The sequence below is a fragment of the Micropterus salmoides genome, unplaced genomic scaffold (assembly GCF_014851395.1).
Source record: "Micropterus salmoides isolate LMB-PRFRI ecotype aquatic unplaced genomic scaffold, ASM1485139v1 Ms_hic_scaffold_20, whole genome shotgun sequence".
NCBI classification, from domain to species: Eukaryota; Metazoa; Chordata; class Actinopteri; order Centrarchiformes; family Centrarchidae; genus Micropterus; species Micropterus salmoides.
Window position 1 is genome coordinate 6,557,283 of NW_024041151.1, and position 18,969 is coordinate 6,576,251.

At 38.3% G+C, this 18,969-nt stretch overlaps 3 protein-coding genes across 7 annotated transcripts; 2 read left to right on the top strand and 1 right to left on the bottom strand.

Annotated features, from left to right (window-relative positions):
* The first annotated feature begins 790 nt into the window (after positions 1-790).
* si:ch73-234b20.5 (uncharacterized protein LOC449923 homolog) lies at positions 791-4,132 on the top strand. Its single transcript, XM_038734051.1, has 5 exons — positions 791-909; positions 1,028-1,143; positions 1,259-1,340; positions 1,680-1,850; positions 3,021-4,132. Exons 3-5 carry the CDS (start codon positions 1,338-1,340, stop codon positions 3,156-3,158), a joined length of 312 nt encoding a protein of 103 aa, XP_038589979.1. The 5' UTR covers positions 791-909; positions 1,028-1,143; positions 1,259-1,337; the 3' UTR covers positions 3,159-4,132.
* On the bottom strand, positions 3,517-9,732 carry hnrnpd (heterogeneous nuclear ribonucleoprotein D). Of its 5 annotated transcripts, XR_005446798.1 has the most exons (9): positions 9,230-9,732; positions 8,307-8,475; positions 7,480-7,641; positions 6,596-6,727; positions 6,378-6,477; positions 5,521-5,676; positions 5,318-5,411; positions 4,878-4,979; positions 3,517-4,069 (listed from the first exon to the last, which is right to left on the bottom strand). XR_005446798.1 is itself a non-coding variant. In XM_038734045.1 (8 exons), exons 1-7 carry the CDS (start codon positions 9,394-9,396, stop codon positions 5,344-5,346), a joined length of 954 nt encoding a protein of 317 aa, XP_038589973.1. In that variant the 5' UTR covers positions 9,397-9,732; the 3' UTR covers positions 3,517-4,069; positions 5,318-5,343. The 5 variants fall into 5 exon arrangements, 3 of the variants coding, with proteins under 3 accessions (XP_038589973.1, XP_038589974.1, XP_038589972.1); XR_005446797.1 differs by having other exon boundaries at positions 4,878-5,411; XM_038734045.1 differs by lacking the exon at positions 4,878-4,979.
* A 314-nt stretch (positions 9,733-10,046) lies between these two features.
* Positions 10,047-18,667, top strand: enoph1 (enolase-phosphatase 1). The gene is made up of 6 exons (XM_038734048.1): positions 10,047-11,045; positions 11,937-12,038; positions 14,580-14,782; positions 15,651-15,783; positions 15,951-16,074; positions 17,668-18,667. Exons 1-6 carry the CDS (start codon positions 10,962-10,964, stop codon positions 17,805-17,807), a joined length of 786 nt encoding a protein of 261 aa, XP_038589976.1. The 5' UTR covers positions 10,047-10,961; the 3' UTR covers positions 17,808-18,667.
* Positions 18,668-18,969: the final 302 nt, after the last annotated feature.

Below are 18,969 nucleotides of genomic sequence, written 5' to 3' on the forward strand. Positions count from 1 at the left end.
CTATTCCTCTTCCTCCCTACCCTGCTCTCTACTTCCCTGTGTTGGACTGATGGTGCACACTGTTCTACACACACACACATTATGATTGTTGTGGTGCAATGCATGAGGGGAAAAATCACAGAGTGGAACAAATGGTGGTGGAGAAGGATTAGCATTGAGTTAAAATCATATTAGAGTCATGTGGTGTGAATGAAGCAACGCCATTGCTTCCTACAGCGTATCCCTTCACATTTGGGATAACAAGACATCCAATAGTTGATGAGATATTTAAGTCTGGACAAAGCCTAGAAAATTTGTTGCATTGTTATAAAGTACCAAATCGTATATAAAATTTAACTTTAAATTAACATAATTAAAATGAACTCCACCTAAACCAACTAAATGTTTTCTGCATCAGCTTACTACTGCTTTTGATAGTTAAAGTAAATTTTGCTGCTCATAGTTTTGCATTTTCACTTAAGAAACATTTTAAATCCAGTATTTATATTTTACAGTTTTGCTAAAATAGGCTATAATGTAATAAATTATCAGAATACTTCTTGGTCGGTTTAATTAACACAGACTTTAAATTACAGTGCTGGTAGGTGTTGTGAAATTTATTTTATGCAAGAGATTATAGTTCTTCTACACGACTAAAGCAGTAAAAAGTTTTAACATGGACTGTTAAATGCTTTATTCTTAAACCCAGTGCCAAACTGGGCACAAGTCACACTGCGAGGCACTGCCCAGCTGCTGTAGCCTACTACTGAAATAACAAGCTGCACAACACAGGATGAGGAAATTAGGTGAAGCAACATGGTGACTTCACTCCTTTATTGCCATACAAATATCCCTGCGTTGAAAACAGAGCCCTTTGCCCAGACATATCAGATCAGCACAGGCTTGCATCCGTTGCTCTGACAGCTGATGGTATGTAGACAACTGGAACTAACAGAAAACTGATTAGCTGAAATGTGTTCTTTCTTTTCTTAAAATAACATCTAAAAGTGCTGATATTTATGTACTTTGTGTGATGAATTTGTGGCAGCACGGTTCATGAAAAGCAGGAAATGAAAGTGCTGCCAGTTCATGTTCCGGCTTAAATCTTTGTGGTGTTGATGACCGGCTCTTATTGAGCCAATGGGACTTTGACTGAGGCAACAGGTTAGTTAATGAGTAACAGGAAGAGTCCAACCTTCAGCAGACATTTGTTCAGCTCTTGTTGTATGTCTCATTTAGTCACAAGAAGCACAGATCGCTGTGTTTGTTTACTATACAGGCAGGACTGGATAACAGGACTTCTTTTTTTGTATGAAGCCGAGTTGTTTTGTTGGTTGTGACTGAGAAACAGTGCTGCTATGGTAAGTTTTTACACTTTTGTGAAGTTTTTATTGTAAATATTGTTCTTTATTTAGGTTCTTTCAGCTTGATACCATCGGAAATGATTCTCTGTCTATATCCATGCTAGTTAGACGGTTTTACTTTGTAACCACAGTGAGGTTTTGTAATCACACAGGCCTCTGTGAAGTGACTCACAGCTGATAGAGCTCTTTTCCTGTTATCTTAGTTGCAGGAAGGGAAATTTGTTTTTTAAAAATAGTGGCTGCAGAGGTTGTTGCTGTAAATTTCACTTTCAATGCGGTTTGTGTGCTGGTATATCTGGAAATTGTGATTAAAACTGAACAATGTGTTGTTCGCAGGCTGACACAAACTCCCAGCCACCGGCCTCTGGCTCGTCGGCTAAAATTGACCAAGTGCAAAGTCAGGTGAACGAGGTTAAAGTTATTCTGAAAGACAACATCAGCAAAGTGCTGGAGAGGGGGGACAGATTGGACGATCTGATCGACAAGACTGGTGATCTGCAGGCTTCTGTAAGTATCTGATCATGATGGTGCAGGCTGAGCTCTCCACACTGTTGTTAAGAGATTTTCTTCTATATATATATGACTCATTAAAACCAGGCTGTTTAAACTACGTTTTACAAATACAAACTTAATACTTTTACTTCTCACTATATTTCAGGGGGAAATACTGTACTATATTAATGTACCCAGCTATAGTGAGTAGTTACTTTTCACATTAAGATTTAACATAAGAAAAGCTTATAAAATATAGGGGTTTCAAACTTTGCTTTGAATCTTTCAGTATCTAGTTAGGGCCCCTTCTTCTCAGATGGTTTCCTTTAACTCCCATTTTAAGGTCCAAAGAGATATTTAACAAAAAGGCAAAGATTAAAGAAACATTAAACATTTGAAAACTAATTTCTGCAGCAAAATGTTGTTTCTTTTTTCCAACCTCATAAATCAGCTCACAATCCCTCAGTTTTATCTTGTGATTCATAAATTACATTTATTTTATTTACAGTTGCTTTTCTCTAAAGCGTCTAAATTGCTATACATGTCAGAGGTCGCACACCTCTGGAGCAACTAGGGGTTAAGTGTCTTGCTCAGGGACACAATGGTCACAGCGGGAATCAAACTAGGGTCTCTCACACCAAAGGCAGGCCTCTTATCCACTGCGCCATCACTACTACCCATCTGTATATAAAGTACTTAAAACTACTAAACAGTAAAACGCTGCTTACACGTGAATTCATCCATATTAACAATCTAACGTCATTTATCAGTCACAGGGGACATTTTACTGCAGAATGAGTACTTCTACTTGTTTTTATTGTATTGGTACATTTACTTAAGAGTACTCCACCAATTTATTATTGCAGTCATATAACACTGTCAGACTCTTGGTGGACATTTTAAAGTAAAATGATTAAACTCAATGCTGCAGAACCAGAAATATTCTCTCTTTTATTCCACACATTCTTCTTCTTCCTGGTCAAAACCTGGTGCCTACATTACCCAGGGTGGTGATGGCGCAATGGGCTTTGATGTGAGAGACCCATCCACTATTAACCACTAAAGACTAAATACTCCCTGTCGACTGATTTTATTGTGTTAAATCGGTTGAGTTTAAGTAAAGGACCTGGGTACTTCTTCCATCACTGGGTGTTTTACCAGGTTTTCCGTTATTTTTCTTTTCAGGCTGACTCGTTCCAAAGAACATCCACGCGGGTTGCCAGGAAATACTGGTGGAAAAACATTAAAATGATGATTATAATTGGTGTAATTGTGCTGATCATCGTTATCCTCATCATCCTCTTTGCCACAAAGGTTATATAAATCCTCTTCCGTGCCCTTCCACCAGCTCAGGACTAAAAAAATCAAGATGGTGAAATGAAGCTCACCTACAGACGGCTTTTATTAAGCATTTTAGAATATAGTTGCTCTCAGGACAGAGTCTCTAGTCATTTCAGCTCGAGCTAAAAGACGTGTTGTATTTCAATATCAAAAAATGTATGTAAATTCAGACTTTGGAACTCTGCAATCTTCTTGAAGCGGTTAGTCTACGTTAAAAGCTTATGATGTGAAGATGAAATTCAGAGCTGGAGAGCTTAAATTGTTAGAAACTTGGCTGAAATTCTTCCTTGAACACTCCAACAGTCATTAACATTATTTCACAAAGGATCACAAATCCAAATGAGTGTTTATTATTTTTATTTTGTCGCATTTCTTTATGTCTAATTACCTGTATATATATATATATATATATATATATATATATATATACACACACACACTGTATGTGTATGAATGTCAAACTCTGTAATAACATATGTATTATATGACTGATGACTATGATAAAGAGGATAAATTGTAACAACGCATATCATTTCTTTGCTACCACAGTAATGTATAAATGTGATGTTCTGTTCCAAACAATCTAACACTGCAGTTATGTAATAAATGAAGCATTTCACAAAAAGTGTTTGAGAACAATAAATACAAAAACAAGAAGGGATGAAGAACACAAGCTGCTAGAACTTTGCAGTAATCTAAATAAATGCAAAACATCAAAATCCAGAACGTTTAAGATACAACGAATACTCAGGTAAATATAGAGGAAATGTGCTGTAGGTCACAAAGTGCTCTTCATTTATAGTCTTACAATCAGCTAGTGATCTTTGCTGGATACCATCATCTCTCTGGCCAATGCTCCACCAGCCCACAGCTGTCTTTCATCACTCTGAAACCTATGAAAAACAAACAAACAAATCAGCTATAGACGAACGAAAAACTGTGAAATTAATTTAAAAGAAAAAAAAAGACATATAGGAATCCCCCGTGTTTATAATGTCCAATGAAAAACAAGCAAACTGAGAACCATTATTTTAACATTTTACAGTTAAAAAAAAAACTTAGTCCATAAGCTAGAAATCCTGAAGTGCAATAAATTGAAGAGGTCAAAGCCCAAAATACTACGTGGAAGAAACCTTCGACTGGTCAAAAATACACATTAAAGAAAAGCATTACATGCAAATTTCTGCAAATGTAGTGACACTTGTTGTTTTACAAAAGGTTATAAAAGAGGAAAATTCATTACAAGAAAATTAAGAAAAGGAGGAGTCTTTTCCATCGCTGTCAGTGTAACAAAAACAGAACAATACATGTACACAAAGTAAAGCACTTTATCCCCCAACACGGTAGAGTCCAACTACGAACCAGGTTTTAGCTCATGGACTACTGGCTACAAGAGCTAAATAAAGAAACAAGCATTTTAGATAAGATTAGGAATGCATATATTAACAAAAAGGAACTGGGAAGTCCAGAGAATGCTGTACATATCCTTTGAAAAGCAAATAGTTATTTTTGTCATATTTATAATCATTACTTGTGGGGGAGTAAGGGCCTGTAAAAAATGACAATTACACGTGTATATTTTAAGTTTTACATTACAAACAGTTGCAAAGAAATTAAAATGGAAAGAAAGGTGACAAAGCTGGACGTGTCCCATATTGTTTTAGTTTAGAAATGCTGATACAGGATGTTGTAAGACCATACCAAATGGCAGCATTCGAGAGCGTATGCTTCTCGTACCCGGTCCGCATTGAGCGGGCCCTGAGAGTATCTGGGAGTCAGCTCATGGCCTGCAAGGAAGCTCCGCTGGCAGGTACAAACAAGGTATGTCAGAGTTAGGAGACAACATACTTCCTTTTCTGTTTCCTTGCACATCCTTAACTTTGGCATCCATTTACTGTAGTAGCAGTACTTTACCTGTTAACTTTACAGTTTAAAAAAAAAAGAAGGTGCAAAAGAGGCAGCAGAAGGCCGGCTGTTAAAATAATCGTGTAGCCTCTATGTTACCACTACTGTAAAGCACTTCAGGGTGCTGAGAAAAAGAAATTTATAAGAGGAAATTACACATAATGTTACCAAACAACAAAGTAAATATGACTACTTTAAGTTTACAGTAAGTAGTGTAGTAAGTTGTGTTTACATACCTACTTGAAGATGAGGGTTTCCCCCATTAATACGGCTTGTAACTGTTGGTGTGACCACCACGGCGTGGTGACTTGCCATATCCACCAGATTGATCTACAAGTGTGGAAGAAAATATTCTCATTTCTAAAGTAACAGAAAATAAATCCAAGAGTTGACATGAAACTGAAGATCATGAAGGTTTGTTATTCATGTGTTTCCTTACCGTTGTAGTCACCATATCCGTAATAGTTGTTGTAAGCAGGGTAATCATAGCCGCCATATCCTCCATATCCTTGATTATTGTACCCATAATTGCCATAATTGCCATAGCCTTGATTCCAATAGTTTCCATAACCCTGATTCCAGTTTTGACTGGGACCTGCAATTAAACAGTATTAATTAAATGTGTTTCATCACTTTTTTTTTTGTAATCACAGGACATCACATCTGCTTCACTCTAATCAAGACTTTTTTCAGCCTTAAAACCTTGAACCCGGCTGACGGCAGGAAAATAACATGCAACAAGGATCTCCCAGCCAGACACGAACCAGGGACGCTGTGGTTTGTGGTCTGTGCCACTCATCCATCAGATTAAGTGTCAATCTGTGCAAAAACAGTGAGTAAAAATGAAAAGTTGGTGGTTTATGGGGGGTTGTGTGGCGGACTATTTCTTGGGCAGGGTCAGTGACTTACTGGAGTCTTTGTCAACGTCACGACCGGACACCAGGAAGTCACTGTGCCCTTCCAAGAAGCAGTTTGGCACATAAACCTCCCACAACACCACATCCTGTAACCTTTACTCTGGTTGTTTTGTATAGATATAAAAAACAAGATACTACATGTTAGTTAGTGATCTTTAGGAGTGCCAGCTATTTCCCCGTTTCTATTCTTTATGCTAACCGCCTGCTGGCATAGCTTCATATTTACTATAAAGACACGAGGCTGAAAAATGTTTATTTAAAGAAATTACTACAAATTGATTAAGTGGGTCCGACACTATGATTTCTTCTTCCAAAGTTTCATCTGTAAGAATTATTTATATTTTTCTTCACATGTAACGCAAATGTTTTCTCCACTCACCACCACCTCTGCCTCGAGACCTGGATGAGTATCCACCTCTGCCTCCCCAGTACTGCTGCTGCTGGTACTGCTCCTTGGACATTGCCACTTTTATTTCACACTAAAGGAACACCAATTAAGCTGATTTAATTCCAGAGTGATCATGTGTCAGTCTTTCATAAAAGTCACCATAATATGTGCCAAACAAACTTCCAGGTGAGAGAAAAAGGAGCCTGTACCTTGCTAAGTCCAATATTGTGGTACTTTTTCTCCATGATCCTCTTAACCGGATCTTCCTCTTTGAATGTGATGAAGCAGAAGCCTCTCCTTTTGTTTGTTTTGTTCTCCATGGGAAGTTCTATTGACTCCAGCTGAGCGTATAAAATAATATTTAGTGGTCTTCATGAAAAGTGTTAAACTAGTTTTATGAAAGGAAAGAATTGGCAGATATATTTTGATGTACAAGCACTTAGATGGATTTTTATTTACATGTCGGTAGCCCTACATAGGGGTGGGCGATCTGGCCAAAAAACATTATCATGATCTATTTAATCGCAACCACGATCAAGATTGAAATATTTTTTCTTAATTTTAAAATGCCGTGTAGTCTATAGCCACACTTGAAACAGCCTGAGACACATTACTGAATTGGAAATACTACACTGGTTTCAAAATGGTGATAAAAAAATCGCATTTAATTTGAAGTTGTAAAGAGAAGCCAAATATATGATACCGGTAATAATTAAATAACACTTTTCAAGTTCTCAGAAGCCAATTGCATTGTTTAGTATACGTCACCCGAAGAAGAGCCACGTGAAGTAATTCATCCAATCAGCTTAGCCATCTAGTGGGCTACATCACTCTGTTGGTTTGTTCACATAGTGCAGATTTGGAAACAGAAGAAAGAGCACATTAAATACCACAATCTCTACAATTTGCCTGAAAAGCCGATTGTGGACTCCTTAGATCACGATCTCGATTTAAAACCGTCAGATTGCCCATCCCCTAGCCCTTCACATTCGTGCAAAAACTACAAAGAAATTCATAAAATGGATTAATATGACCCCAAAGAGCCACACACCCAAGTAAAAGCTAAATCTGAGAATGTTAGAAAAAAAATTACCTCTCCAAAGGCACTAAAGTACTCTCTGACTTTCTCTTCGGGAGTGTCTGGAGAGAGACCACCAACAAAGATCTTCTTTACGGGCTCCTTGCTCTTCATGGCCTTGGCTTTTTTGGGATCAATGACCTTTCCGTTGAGTTTATGCTCCTTCTGGGTGACAACCTTCATAACAAAATAATCAATTGACCGAAGGGGGTCATATAGAAAAATCATTTTTAAGTGTTAATTCACAACTTCTCCTCTTTACAGTAAAGACATCTGCCCTCAATGCGAATAAGGTTTAGTTGTTGTTAGCTCAATAATCAGAATTATTGTTTCAATTTACCACTATTCTCTTTATCAATTAATGTGCTGGTTCAAGTTCACACAGCCAAACAACATATTAAAATTGCTAATTTTGTCAGACCAACCGTCTGACAAACAGAGACAAGCAGGAAATACTCCCGTTAAAGAAGCTGCTAACAGCATAGGTTTTCAGCTTGAAAACAAATAATTTATCGATTATCAAAATAGTTTTAGTAGCCAACTAATTTCCTGTTAATCAACTAATCATTTTAGCTCTACTCCACCAATTCAGTTTGGATGTGGGCAATGATTTAGCCCCAGTTTTGCCTCTCGTGTATCAAGTCATAGAGCTAAGCATCAGATCGCTTTGGATAAAAGCGTCTGCCAAATGAGTAAACGTAAATCAGACTGTCCTATAAATAAGCAGGGCTTCTTTAATTACAGCAATAATTTAAGATTCAACTTCATGTAGCATTATATGCGCCTTGGTCTGCAGTTCATTCATTTAATTTAAAACATTACTAAAGGGAGCAGGACAATACCTTGTCAACACTATCAGGCTCCTTGAAGAGCACAAAGCCAAAGCCCCTTGAACGGCCAGTCATGGGGTCCAGTTTTAATGTGCAGTCTACAACCTCCCCATACTTGGAAAAGTAATCTTTCAGGTCCTTCTTGGTCGTGTCCCAGCTGAGCCCTCCTACAAACATCTTCCTATTGACAACACAGCACATTTATAGAAAACTATAACTACTTGCAGACTGAGAAACACAGCAGGTATCTTAATGGTACAATACTGTTTGGTTAAATATTTTTTAACCCTTTCATGCATGACGTCCACTACAGTGGAGAGACATTTGGAAGCTATTTAGAGCCATTTAAGTTATAGTACCATGTCCCAACCACCAAGTGGCGAACAAAGCCTTGTCTAACATTTGCATTTTTGATTATTATGTTTTACATGTCATTTTGATGTACAGCATCATAAACTCAAAACAGGGGGAGGGAAGTGGAGATGCAACAAGTGTCTCAACAATAACTGTAAAATGCTTTTATTCTCAGAAAACCAGCCAACTAAATAGGGTGTTTAGGCTGACTTTTAGCCAGATTTTTATTATATATTTCTTGCACATTTTGATCTGACTGTAAATACATCTGTCCACTACATGGCCTTATTTTGTATGTTTTATTTAAAATGATGATATAGTTTGCACTTGAATGATTGTATGTGTATAAATACCACTTACTTTTAGTAAATGTTTTTAAATGCATATAATATTTTGGCCCATATGTTGACTTCCACTGCATCACTTCGGTGCCGTTGATGCAAGGTGTCCACTGTAGTGCACACTAAAACTATATGTACACACTGGGGGGAAAAGTTTTTGTACTTCTTTAAAAGTAAAAACAAACAATTCATGCATGAAAGGGTTGATTATGAAGACTCGTTGTAAGTCTAACGTCGTACCCCTCATCCTCCTCGTTTTTACTGGCATCGATCCTGGATCCCTCGGCCTCGCCCCCCATCAGGCCGCAGTCCCCGGCCGCAGACATCGGGTCGTCGCTGTTCGCCTCCGCGTCCTCTTCCATTCTCATCATGCCGGTGTCCTCGCTGAACTCATAATCGTCCGACATGTTTGCTAACTAACTACAATATGTCGCTAAAACACGCTCGGGAACTTCAGAACTGGGGAAGCTAAGCTAGGTCGCTTGCTGTCAGCTAATGCTAGCTAGCGGCTAGCTAATATTCTGCTATCATATATATCGATCGCCGTGTCTCTTGGCGTTAATTACAGCAAGCTAGCTGGGTAGTATAGGTGAGTAAACGTGTAACGTTAGTCTGAATTTAGGCAAAAGTGTGTTTCAGTAAGGCGGAAATTAGTTTCAGTTGCTGTAATTTTTAGGGGTTATTTGTGAGCGTCGTTTTGTTTTCGTCGCATTTTCTTCTTCGGGTGTTTCTCGCGATTGCAGAGACGCGCTCAGTGCCGCCACCCGCCGAGCAGGAGGCCGAACCGAACATGCTGTGCATTCACGTTGTCTCGGGAAAAATCGGAAAAATGATTTCCCGACTGGGAAAATTCACGTGAACGTCACCTGTAAAAACGTATATAGACATGTTTATAAACATAAATCATCTACATGTACAAATTAAAGAAAAACAGACAGAATAGAACATAAGATTGAGTAAAGTAGATTCAAAATAATCTATTTTCACTTTGCGTATATCTATTATTTAGATTCTAGTACCTATTCATTAGTCACTAGAAACTATTCCAAAAGATACTAGTAATTTTCATTTTTATTCTTACTAGTAAATATTTTGGGTAACGCTAATGATAAAATAGCTTGTTGATAAGAACAGTAAGAATGGAAAAGTTACTAGTAACTAAGAAATAGATGATATCTGAAGAGCCCCAAAGATTTCAATGGCAAAAATGTGCAATTAGTTACTAGTACCTAAAAAATTGTTACTAGTAACTAAAAATTAAGCACTAGTATCTAAGCAGTTGTTACAACGGGGATAGTCACTAGTAACCAATTGAATAGTTACTAATAATTAAAAACTAGTAGCTTTTAAACAGCTACTAGTGAGTTTTAAGGAATAAATGGAATAAATAAGGAAGTTAAATGCAACTGTGCACCTTGTTCGAAAACATCAATATGGAAATTGTGAGGCCTGTGGAACATGTGCTATTTGAGTGCACTAAATACTCAAACCAAAGACTGGTTCTAAGAAATCGACTGAAACATGAAGGAATCAAACAAATAGACATTAAAACTATTTTCTCAAATAACTCCGGAAAGATGGTGCTTAAACACATCTTGTCTTTTTCACTGGACTGAACACAAGGATACAGTAGGTGACGATAATGCTCCATCTGCTTGCAAGTCGCCAGTTAAAAAGAAGAAGAAGAAGAAGAGGAAGAATATCCGAGGAGCACCTGAATGCATCAATGTGTGCTCTCTGTGTGTTTGAGTCGAGTCAGTGTTAGTTAGCTGCGAGGTGATGGCAAACACAGCGAGCTAGTGGCTAACAGCTAAACTAAGCGGTCCGTTTCTTAGCGCTTAGTTACTCTAGATTGCTTCACCTGTCCAGGTAAGAGAAGCAGCAGCAGCAGCAGCAGCGTTTCCTGGCGTTCAACTCTGTGGTGCTGCTAATTAAGCTAACGTCAGCTAACCAGCTGCAGACTCTCCTAAAAATGGCCACTGTTTCAATCCCTGCTTGTACCAGCGCACTCTTGCTGGATATTGAAGGAACGACCACACCGATCACATTTGTAAAGGTATGTTATATTAAAGAGAACATTAATTTAACAGCTTTGTTAGCTAATTGTGTAGCGCTAAACAACAGCTCATAAGGACCATGCTAACAGATGTCACCTAACAGCCAGCTAGCTTAGCTTGACGGTGTTTGTCGCAGTTATATTTCAATATAACGCTATTTTTCAGTTTTCTACTAGTATATTTAGTTGTTCGCTGTCTTCATTATTCTATTTGTATTTACTTTACATGCACAAACTGTTTAAAATATAATGATCAGACTAACAGTAACTCACTATCCGATGAAAACAAGAGCATATGCTGCGTTCAGGTCATATCGGAGTTATTGTATATTATGTAACGTTATTCGTTTTTAGTTTAGTATAAGTTTCTCACCTATAATTAACATTCACGTCAACAACTAATCTATAATTACCACTGGGAAATTATGACTTTTATCAGAGCGATATATCTGACGTTGTGCTTTCATAATAAGGAAGTGCCTGATAAACAAACTAACATGGAGCTGAAATCCGTAGTTCAATGTAACGTTACTGTAATTAAAAGCCTGGATCTAATATTCTTTTGTCAATGCATAGTATTTATAACTCTCACACGATCAACTTTGTTATCATATAGCTGTTAGGAGTTATCAGAGGACATCTTTCTCATCTTTACAATCTATCCCATCCATATCGTGAACGCAGCATAACAGTTAATATAGAAACTTATTAAAATAAGGGAAAATACAGTAACAGTAAAAACTATTAAGCATGAAAAATGTATATTCAATCTTGTTTTTGTAGATAAAAACGAACCAGTACATTTTGTGTGTGTGTGTGTTATACTTTTTTTTTCTCTCTGTAAGAAGCCTCAGATAAACACACCTAATGACTCCACTTTGTCATTTTCAGGATATCTTATTTCCATACATAAGGGAGCATCTTGAGGATTACTTGTCCGCTCACTGGGAAGAAGATGAGTGCAAACAAGATGTTCATCTCCTAAAGAAACAGGTAAATGCACAATGGTTTATTTAAGGGTGATCAACTGCATCTCTTCCTGCTATCAATCTCGTGTCATACTGAATGTCAAAAAAGTGTGTGTGTGTGTGTGTATATATACACAGTGGGTACGGAAAGTATTCAGACCCCTTTAAATTTTTCACTCTTTGTTTCATTGCAGCCATTTTCCAAAAATCAAAAGAGTTCATTTTATTTCTCAGTAATGTACACTCAGCACCCCATCTTGACAGAAAAAAAACAGAAATGTAGAAATTTTTGCAAATTTATTAAAAAAGAAAATGTGAAATATCACATGGTCATAAGTATTCAGACCCTTTGCTCAGTATTTAGTAGAAGCACCCTTTTGATCTAATACAGCCATGAGTCGTTTTGGGAAAGATGCAACAAGTTTTTCACATCTGGATTTGGGTATCCTCTGCCATTCCTCCTTGCAGATCCTCTCCAGTTCTGTCAGGTTGGATGGTAAACGTTGGTGGACAGCCATTTTCAGGTCTCTCCAGAGATGCTCAATTGGGTTTAAGTCAGGGCTCTGGCTGGGCCATTCAAGAACAGCCACGGAGTTGTTGTGAAGCCACTCCTTCGTTATTTTAGCGGTGTGCTTAGGGTCATTGTCTTGTTGGAAGGTAAACCTTCGGCCCAGTCTGAGGTCCAGAGCACTCTGGAAAAGGTTTTCGTCCAGGATATCCCTGTACTTGGCCGCATTCATCTTTCCCTCGATTGCAACCAGTCGTCCTGTCCCTGCAGCTGAAAAACACCCCCACAGCATGATGCTGCCACCACCATGCTTCACTGTTGAGACTGTATTGGACAGGTGATGAGCAGTGCCTGGTGTTCTCCACACATACCGCTTAGAATTAAGGCCAAAAGTTCTATCTTGGTCTCATCAGACCAGAGGATCTTATTTATCACCATCTTGGAGTCCTTCAGGTGTTTTTTAGCAAACTCCATGCGGGCTTTCATGTGTCTTGCACTGAGGAGAGGCTTCCGTCGGGCCACTCTGCCATAAAGCCCCGACTGGTGGATTGCTGCAGTGATGGTTGACTTACTACAACTTTCTCCCATCTCCCGACTGCATCTCTGGAGCTCAGCCACAGTGACCTTTGGGTTCTTCTTTACCTCTCTCACCGAGGCTCTTCTCCCCCGATAGCTCAGTTTGGCCGGACGGCCAGCTCTAGGAAGGGTTCTGGTCGTCCCAAACGTCTTCCATTTGAGGATTATGGAGGCCACTGTGCTCTTAGGAACCTTAAGTGCAGCAGAAATTTTTTTGTAACCTTGGCCAGATCTGTGCCTTGCCACAATTCTGTCTCTGAGCTCTTCAGGCAGTTCCTTTGACCTCATGATTCTCATTTGCTCTGACATGCACTGTGAGCTGTAAGGTATTATATAGACAGGTGTGTGGCTTTCCTAATCAAGTCCAATCAGTATAATCAAACACAGCTGGACTCAAATGAAGGTGTAGAACCATCTCAAGGATGATCAGAAGAAATAGACAGCACCTGAGTTAAATATGAGTGTCACGGCAAAGGGTCTGAATACTTATGACCATGTGATATTTCAGTTTTTCTTTTTTAATAAATTTGCAAAAATTTCTACATTTCTGTTTTTTTCTGTCAAGATGGGGTGCTGAGTGTACATTACTGAGAAATAAAATGAACTTTTTTGATTTTTGGAAAATGGCTGCAATGAAACAAAGAGTGAAAAATTTAAAGGGGTCTGAATACTTTCCGTACCCACTGTATATAGCCATAAATATTCTTCCTTGTTCGCCTCCTTAATCTGTTAAATTTTGGCGAGAATTCTTTTTTAAATGAGTATTTGCAAAAATGTTTTACATATGGTCAATTTAAGTTTGTTTAATTTGTCTAATAACACCCTGAAATTGGGGAATATGTGTAAAGTTATAGATGTAGATTATAATTTCTACAGTGTGTTTCTACAATAAGGATTTAAACACTCTTAAATTGGAGCAGAAAGTCAAATGTTTAACCTTTTTAATACATGTTTTATTTAATTTAATGTGCTGAAATAAAAAATAACAACAAACGTGGGGATGCAGGACTATGCAGATGCCCTGAAATAAAACCTAGAATGTCTTAAGTTTGCTCAAATCGTTGAGGGCAGGAAATTTAATATTTTTACTATAATTAAAAATGTTATATACAGGTGCATCTCAGAAAATTTGAATATTGTGTAAAAGTAAATTTTTTCTGTTATTCTATTATTTTGATGTATGTAGTTTTGATTTCGATGAGCTGAAAGACATAATCATCAAGATTTAAACAAAAAAAAGGCCTGAAATATTCACTCTTATGATGATGAATCATGAAAGTTTGACTTTTTGGCTTAAATTACAGGAGAAAAAACCTGCAGGTTTGTGGTCAAATACACCTGTGGATGACAAAAAAAGCTAGACTTTATTTTCTTGATTAATTAATTGTAAAAGAATACCGTTTGACCTCCACCTGATCATTGATGTTGTTTTTTAACATGCTGTAACGCTGCCTTTAATAAAAAGCCTGACTGTTGTGGCAGATTGAAGAAGACATGAAACAGCATCGTTCGTGCCCGGTCCACACCGTGGACCAGACGGTTCACACAGATGAGGAGAAGGCCATTAGGGAAGTAGTGGATAATGTGCTGTGGCAAATGGCAGCAGACAGGAAGTCAACAGCACTCAAACAGCTCCAAGGACACATGTGGAGAGCAGCTTATGCTTCTGGGAGAATCAAAGGCGAGTAAGTACACTGATCCTTTTCCTCACTTTAAAATTCATACATTTATAAAGGTTGCTCTGTTCAAACTGAAGTGCTGACTTGGCAAGGTTTCCAGAAACATAATCAACAGGACTTTCACAACATCTATTACCACCGTTACTGCATTTAAAACTGTGAAGATGGAAAACATAATGACTCGCATGGTTTAAATTGAAAAGTGTGTTTGTGTCCCACACAGAGAACTTTTACGTCCAGGAGAGTAGCTTTTTAAATGCTTTAAAGTCTCTGCATACAGTTGTAGTTTTCATTGGTCTGGTGATTTTTGTGTCATCATCAGTGTGTAAAAGTTATAATGCAGTCGGATCAGTGGTGACCAGTTAAATAGGCGTATATGGTGGTCATTTGCTTCCCAATTAGAGCTTAAACAATTTACTGATTTACTGCAGTTGTTAAAATTGCATTAATTGTTAAAGGAAACAATTGTAAGTAGTAGCCCTAGAGACAATTAGAATCAATATAATAGTAATAACTTTAATGATGTAGTAATAATAAACAATATTACAAATGGAATAATGTTTGTATTTAATGTTTTTATATGTTTGTGACAAACAAGACGAAACTAACTGGGGTTTGCAGATGTGCAGAAAGGATCGTGAGAGATTTCTCATATCGATATTAGATAAGATATATTTCAATCAAACATAAATAGGGTTCAAATAAATCCTCATCTCTTTGTAATCTATTCTTAAAATGCTCTTGAAACTATTCATAACAGATGTTTAATTTCTGAGGTCAAGACAATTTTGGGACCTAAAAGCGAGGTCAGTAAGCTTTTATATAAGTACTTTAAAAAAGGTTCATCTTCTGATTTCTGTCTTCTTGCAAACAGGATCTACCAGGATGTAATTCCATCGATCAAACGATGGAAAGGACAAGGACTAAAAGTTTACATTTACTCCTCTGGAAGCGTGGAGGCACAGAAGCTTCTGTTTGGATACTCTGTTGAAGGAGATGTTTTAGATGTAAGTACAGCCGCCTCTCTCATCATGTGTTTAATACTCAACAGAAAATTAAGTTAATTCAATACAAACATCTGACATTAGTTTCACATATATGTCTTTGTTTACCAACATTTCATCAGTGAAACACAGTTTGGCTAATGAGATGATGTTTTTAAAAATCCTTTCAGTTATTTGATGGTCACTTTGACACCAGTATAGGAGCTAAAGTAGACGGCAAAAGTTATGAGAGAATCGCAGAGAGGATTGGCTGTCAACCTGAGGAAATCACATTCTTGACGGACGTCACTCGAGGTAAGAATGTCTTATTATAAGTCAGTAGTAGGGGCTGAACGATTTGGGGGAAAAAATCTAATTGAGTTTTCTGCCCGATATTGCGATAACAATTCAAGTTTTGCTAAAGTTTAATATTGACTGCCAGTCTATTTTTGACGGAAGCCGTGTCAAGCAGCACAGAGCAGATGAACCAGACAGGAAGTCAGACACAGAACGGCATAGAGAACATGGTTGATTTTTTTAAATAAAACACCCTCTGCAGACTGTCAATCGTACATCAACAATAAACACAGTTAAAACTGTAAAAAAAAAAAAAAAAAAAAAAAAACGATTTAACTTTGTAGCCTACTTAACCACAGTAGAAGCAGAAAAATCAAGGATATCTGAACAAGTCAGCAAAATCAGACTAAAACTAAACTAAAACAAAAAGGCTCTTATTCTGAAATGCTCCCTGTGGATGTAGCCGTGCAGAGAGCAGAGCAGAACGGGCTCACAGCTCGAGCTGTTATCCGTAGCTGAAGCACACAAAATAACAACATGGTAACAACACGTAGGCTAAACTCTCCGCTGCTGAAACACTTCAGTGTGAGTTGACGGTGGACCGCGGCATAAAACCAGTTTCGTTTGTTGTCGTAAAATGTAAACGCCCTGTGCCTGCTCTGATTGGTGAGTAGGACCGTAACAGGAGGTGCGTGAAGCTTCTGATTGGCGAGCAGGTCTGTCACACAAGGATGACAACGAAATGAATTTGTAACTTCACTGTCTAAAACTCCTCATAAAGCCGTGAGCGTGGCTGTAGGTTCTTACTCTTGTTAAAGACGCCCTGTGGAGTTTTCATGAACACAGTTTCTGTTTACATTCAGCGTTCATCCCTGAGGCCTTAACAAACATGTTGAATGCATTTCCTTCCCCATAAAATGTTTGCAAAGCAGATCTTTTAGTTTTTTTTTTAAAACCTGCATTGTTTACATCCTGTTTACTGGCTTGCAATCGTCTTCTTTCGCGCCTTTTTTTGGCGCATTAGTTTGTTTATTGACACTTTAGCGCCACCTGTTGATCAGTGGAATAGCGTGACACCATTGACTGAAACAAAACAGGGGCCCACACATAAAAACATTGCTCCATAGCATTAAAGGCCAATTTCTACTTCTGCGTCGAATCTACGCCATAGCATATGCGTAGCCACGTATCCTATGCCGTAACTTGCGCCGTAACGTACGCTGTAGCCTGACGCACACAGCGATGCTGACCACAACATGATCTGCCAAGTTTCCGTCGCCGTTGTTTGTGGTAGCCTACAACAACAAGAACAGTGGCTAAACTCAAAACAGCTGTGAAGACACAGTGAAACATAGAAACGTCAACTAGCGATTTGGCGGTGTAATTGGAGAGCGACACAGACACTAACGTGTAAGTGTAAATGTTCACGATGGCTATGTGCAAACACTCGACGCAGAAGAATTAATATTGGTCAACATTTTTGAAGTAAGACCAGCTTTTGACTTTTTTTTTTTGCCAAAAAAATCTAAATGCATTTGACTTTCCAGTTCAGCTCTATTAATGTGGGATTAAATTGAATCTATACATACACTCGTGGATTTGTCCTTACAGAGGCTAAAGCAGCTGAAGACGCCGGGGTGAACGTGGCGGTGGTGGTCAGGCCTGGAAACATGGAGCTGACAGATGACGAGAGGGCCCACTATAACCTCATTACATCCTTTAGCCAACTTGAACTGAAGGGACGTGCTTAACACAGAGCGCGGAGGAAGACGGGGAGAACTTCTCTGACTTCTTTTTCATAATATGTTCCTTCTCTTCTTTGCCCCCACCCAACCACCACCACCACCATCATCCCCCACGCCCTTTTTTTTTGCAACTCTGGTGTTTTTTTGTTTGTTCCACTTCACAGTTTGACGAAGTGTAGGAGATGCTGCTGGGACTGCGGTTAGCCACGAGCAGGGCTGCTGAAGTCCCAGCCTGTAGGAATCTATCCAGGTCTTTCAGGATGCCTTTCACATGTGTGGAAACAGATCTACGGAGTGAAATAGGAACTCAAACATCACTCTCATTTGAATGACTGGGCAGAGAACGGAAACGCTGTAGCTAAAAGAAGCTACACGCCTGAAGCAAACTGCACATGAGCTGTAAAGTTACCTTTTTACCTTTTCGATGAACCGTATTCGGTTGCCAGTTCTGATGTTGATCAAAACTTTCCGACTGTATGTATGTGTAGTATTTCTCACTGTTTTGTAGACGTTTTCCATTCATGTGCTGTTTTCTCCCTCTACACATGCAGACGTGTGAAGTTTTATCCAGTGATTGAACTGTTAATGTTTTAGAAAGTAGAACTGCAGTCTTTAGATGCGCCCCTGCCGCTGACAGAAAGTTCTCATTTTAAACTTTGTTCAAATGTCTTAAACTAGTCCCCCTCGAAGGTGAACGGTGTCTATTTAAATGTGCCATCCTCGTTGAACATCTGTAATGTTGGTGTTGGAAAGTTACCTTAAGAATATTGCCAAACTGATGATTTGTGTGTGAAATAATAATTGGTATAATTCAGGAACTGATATCTAAAAACTTCCTTCCAATAAATGCCTTGTCTCACACAGAAGTCTGTCTACTCCCTCTGTCCAAATGTTTGTTAGACTGTACGGCAAAAAATAAGTTGACGTTCCCAGTAAAAAAGTGGAAAAGCTGGAAAAACGCGTTTGACTGACAGAAATGGCTAAAAGGTTAATTCACAGAACTCCTAAAATAAGTTTCTCAGTTATCTTTATTATTGCTATTGAGCCACACAGACACTAGTTTCCATTTTATGTGCCAACATTTTGGATTATTTGCTTTCTTCTCAATAGTTAGACAGAAAGTGCAAGAAATCAGATAAATTATTATTACATTTAAAGAAACTATTAT

Excerpts from the sequence above, each read along its gene's own strand:
- hnrnpd (XM_038734045.1), bottom strand. The coding sequence starts at position 9,396 with ATGTCGGACGATTATGAGTTCAGCGAGGACACCGGCATGATGAGAATG. Across the intron at positions 8,476-9,229 it reads AAAAACGAGGAGGATGAGGG|GAAGATGTTTGTAGGAGGGC; the intron begins GTACGACGTTAG and ends TGTTGTCAATAG. Across the intron at positions 6,478-6,595 it reads ACAATATTGGACTTAGCAAG|TGTGAAATAAAAGTGGCAAT; the intron begins GTACAGGCTCCT and ends GTGTTCCTTTAG.
- enoph1 (XM_038734048.1), top strand. The coding sequence starts at position 10,962 with ATGGCCACTGTTTCAATCCCTGCTTGTACCAGCGCACTCTTGCTGGAT. Across the intron at positions 11,046-11,936 it reads CACCGATCACATTTGTAAAG|GATATCTTATTTCCATACAT; the intron begins GTATGTTATATT and ends TGTCATTTTCAG. Across the intron at positions 16,075-17,667 it reads CTTGACGGACGTCACTCGAG|AGGCTAAAGCAGCTGAAGAC; the intron begins GTAAGAATGTCT and ends TTGTCCTTACAG.
- si:ch73-234b20.5 (XM_038734051.1), top strand. Across the intron at positions 1,851-3,020 it reads CTGGTGATCTGCAGGCTTCT|GCTGACTCGTTCCAAAGAAC; the intron begins GTAAGTATCTGA and ends TTTTCTTTTCAG.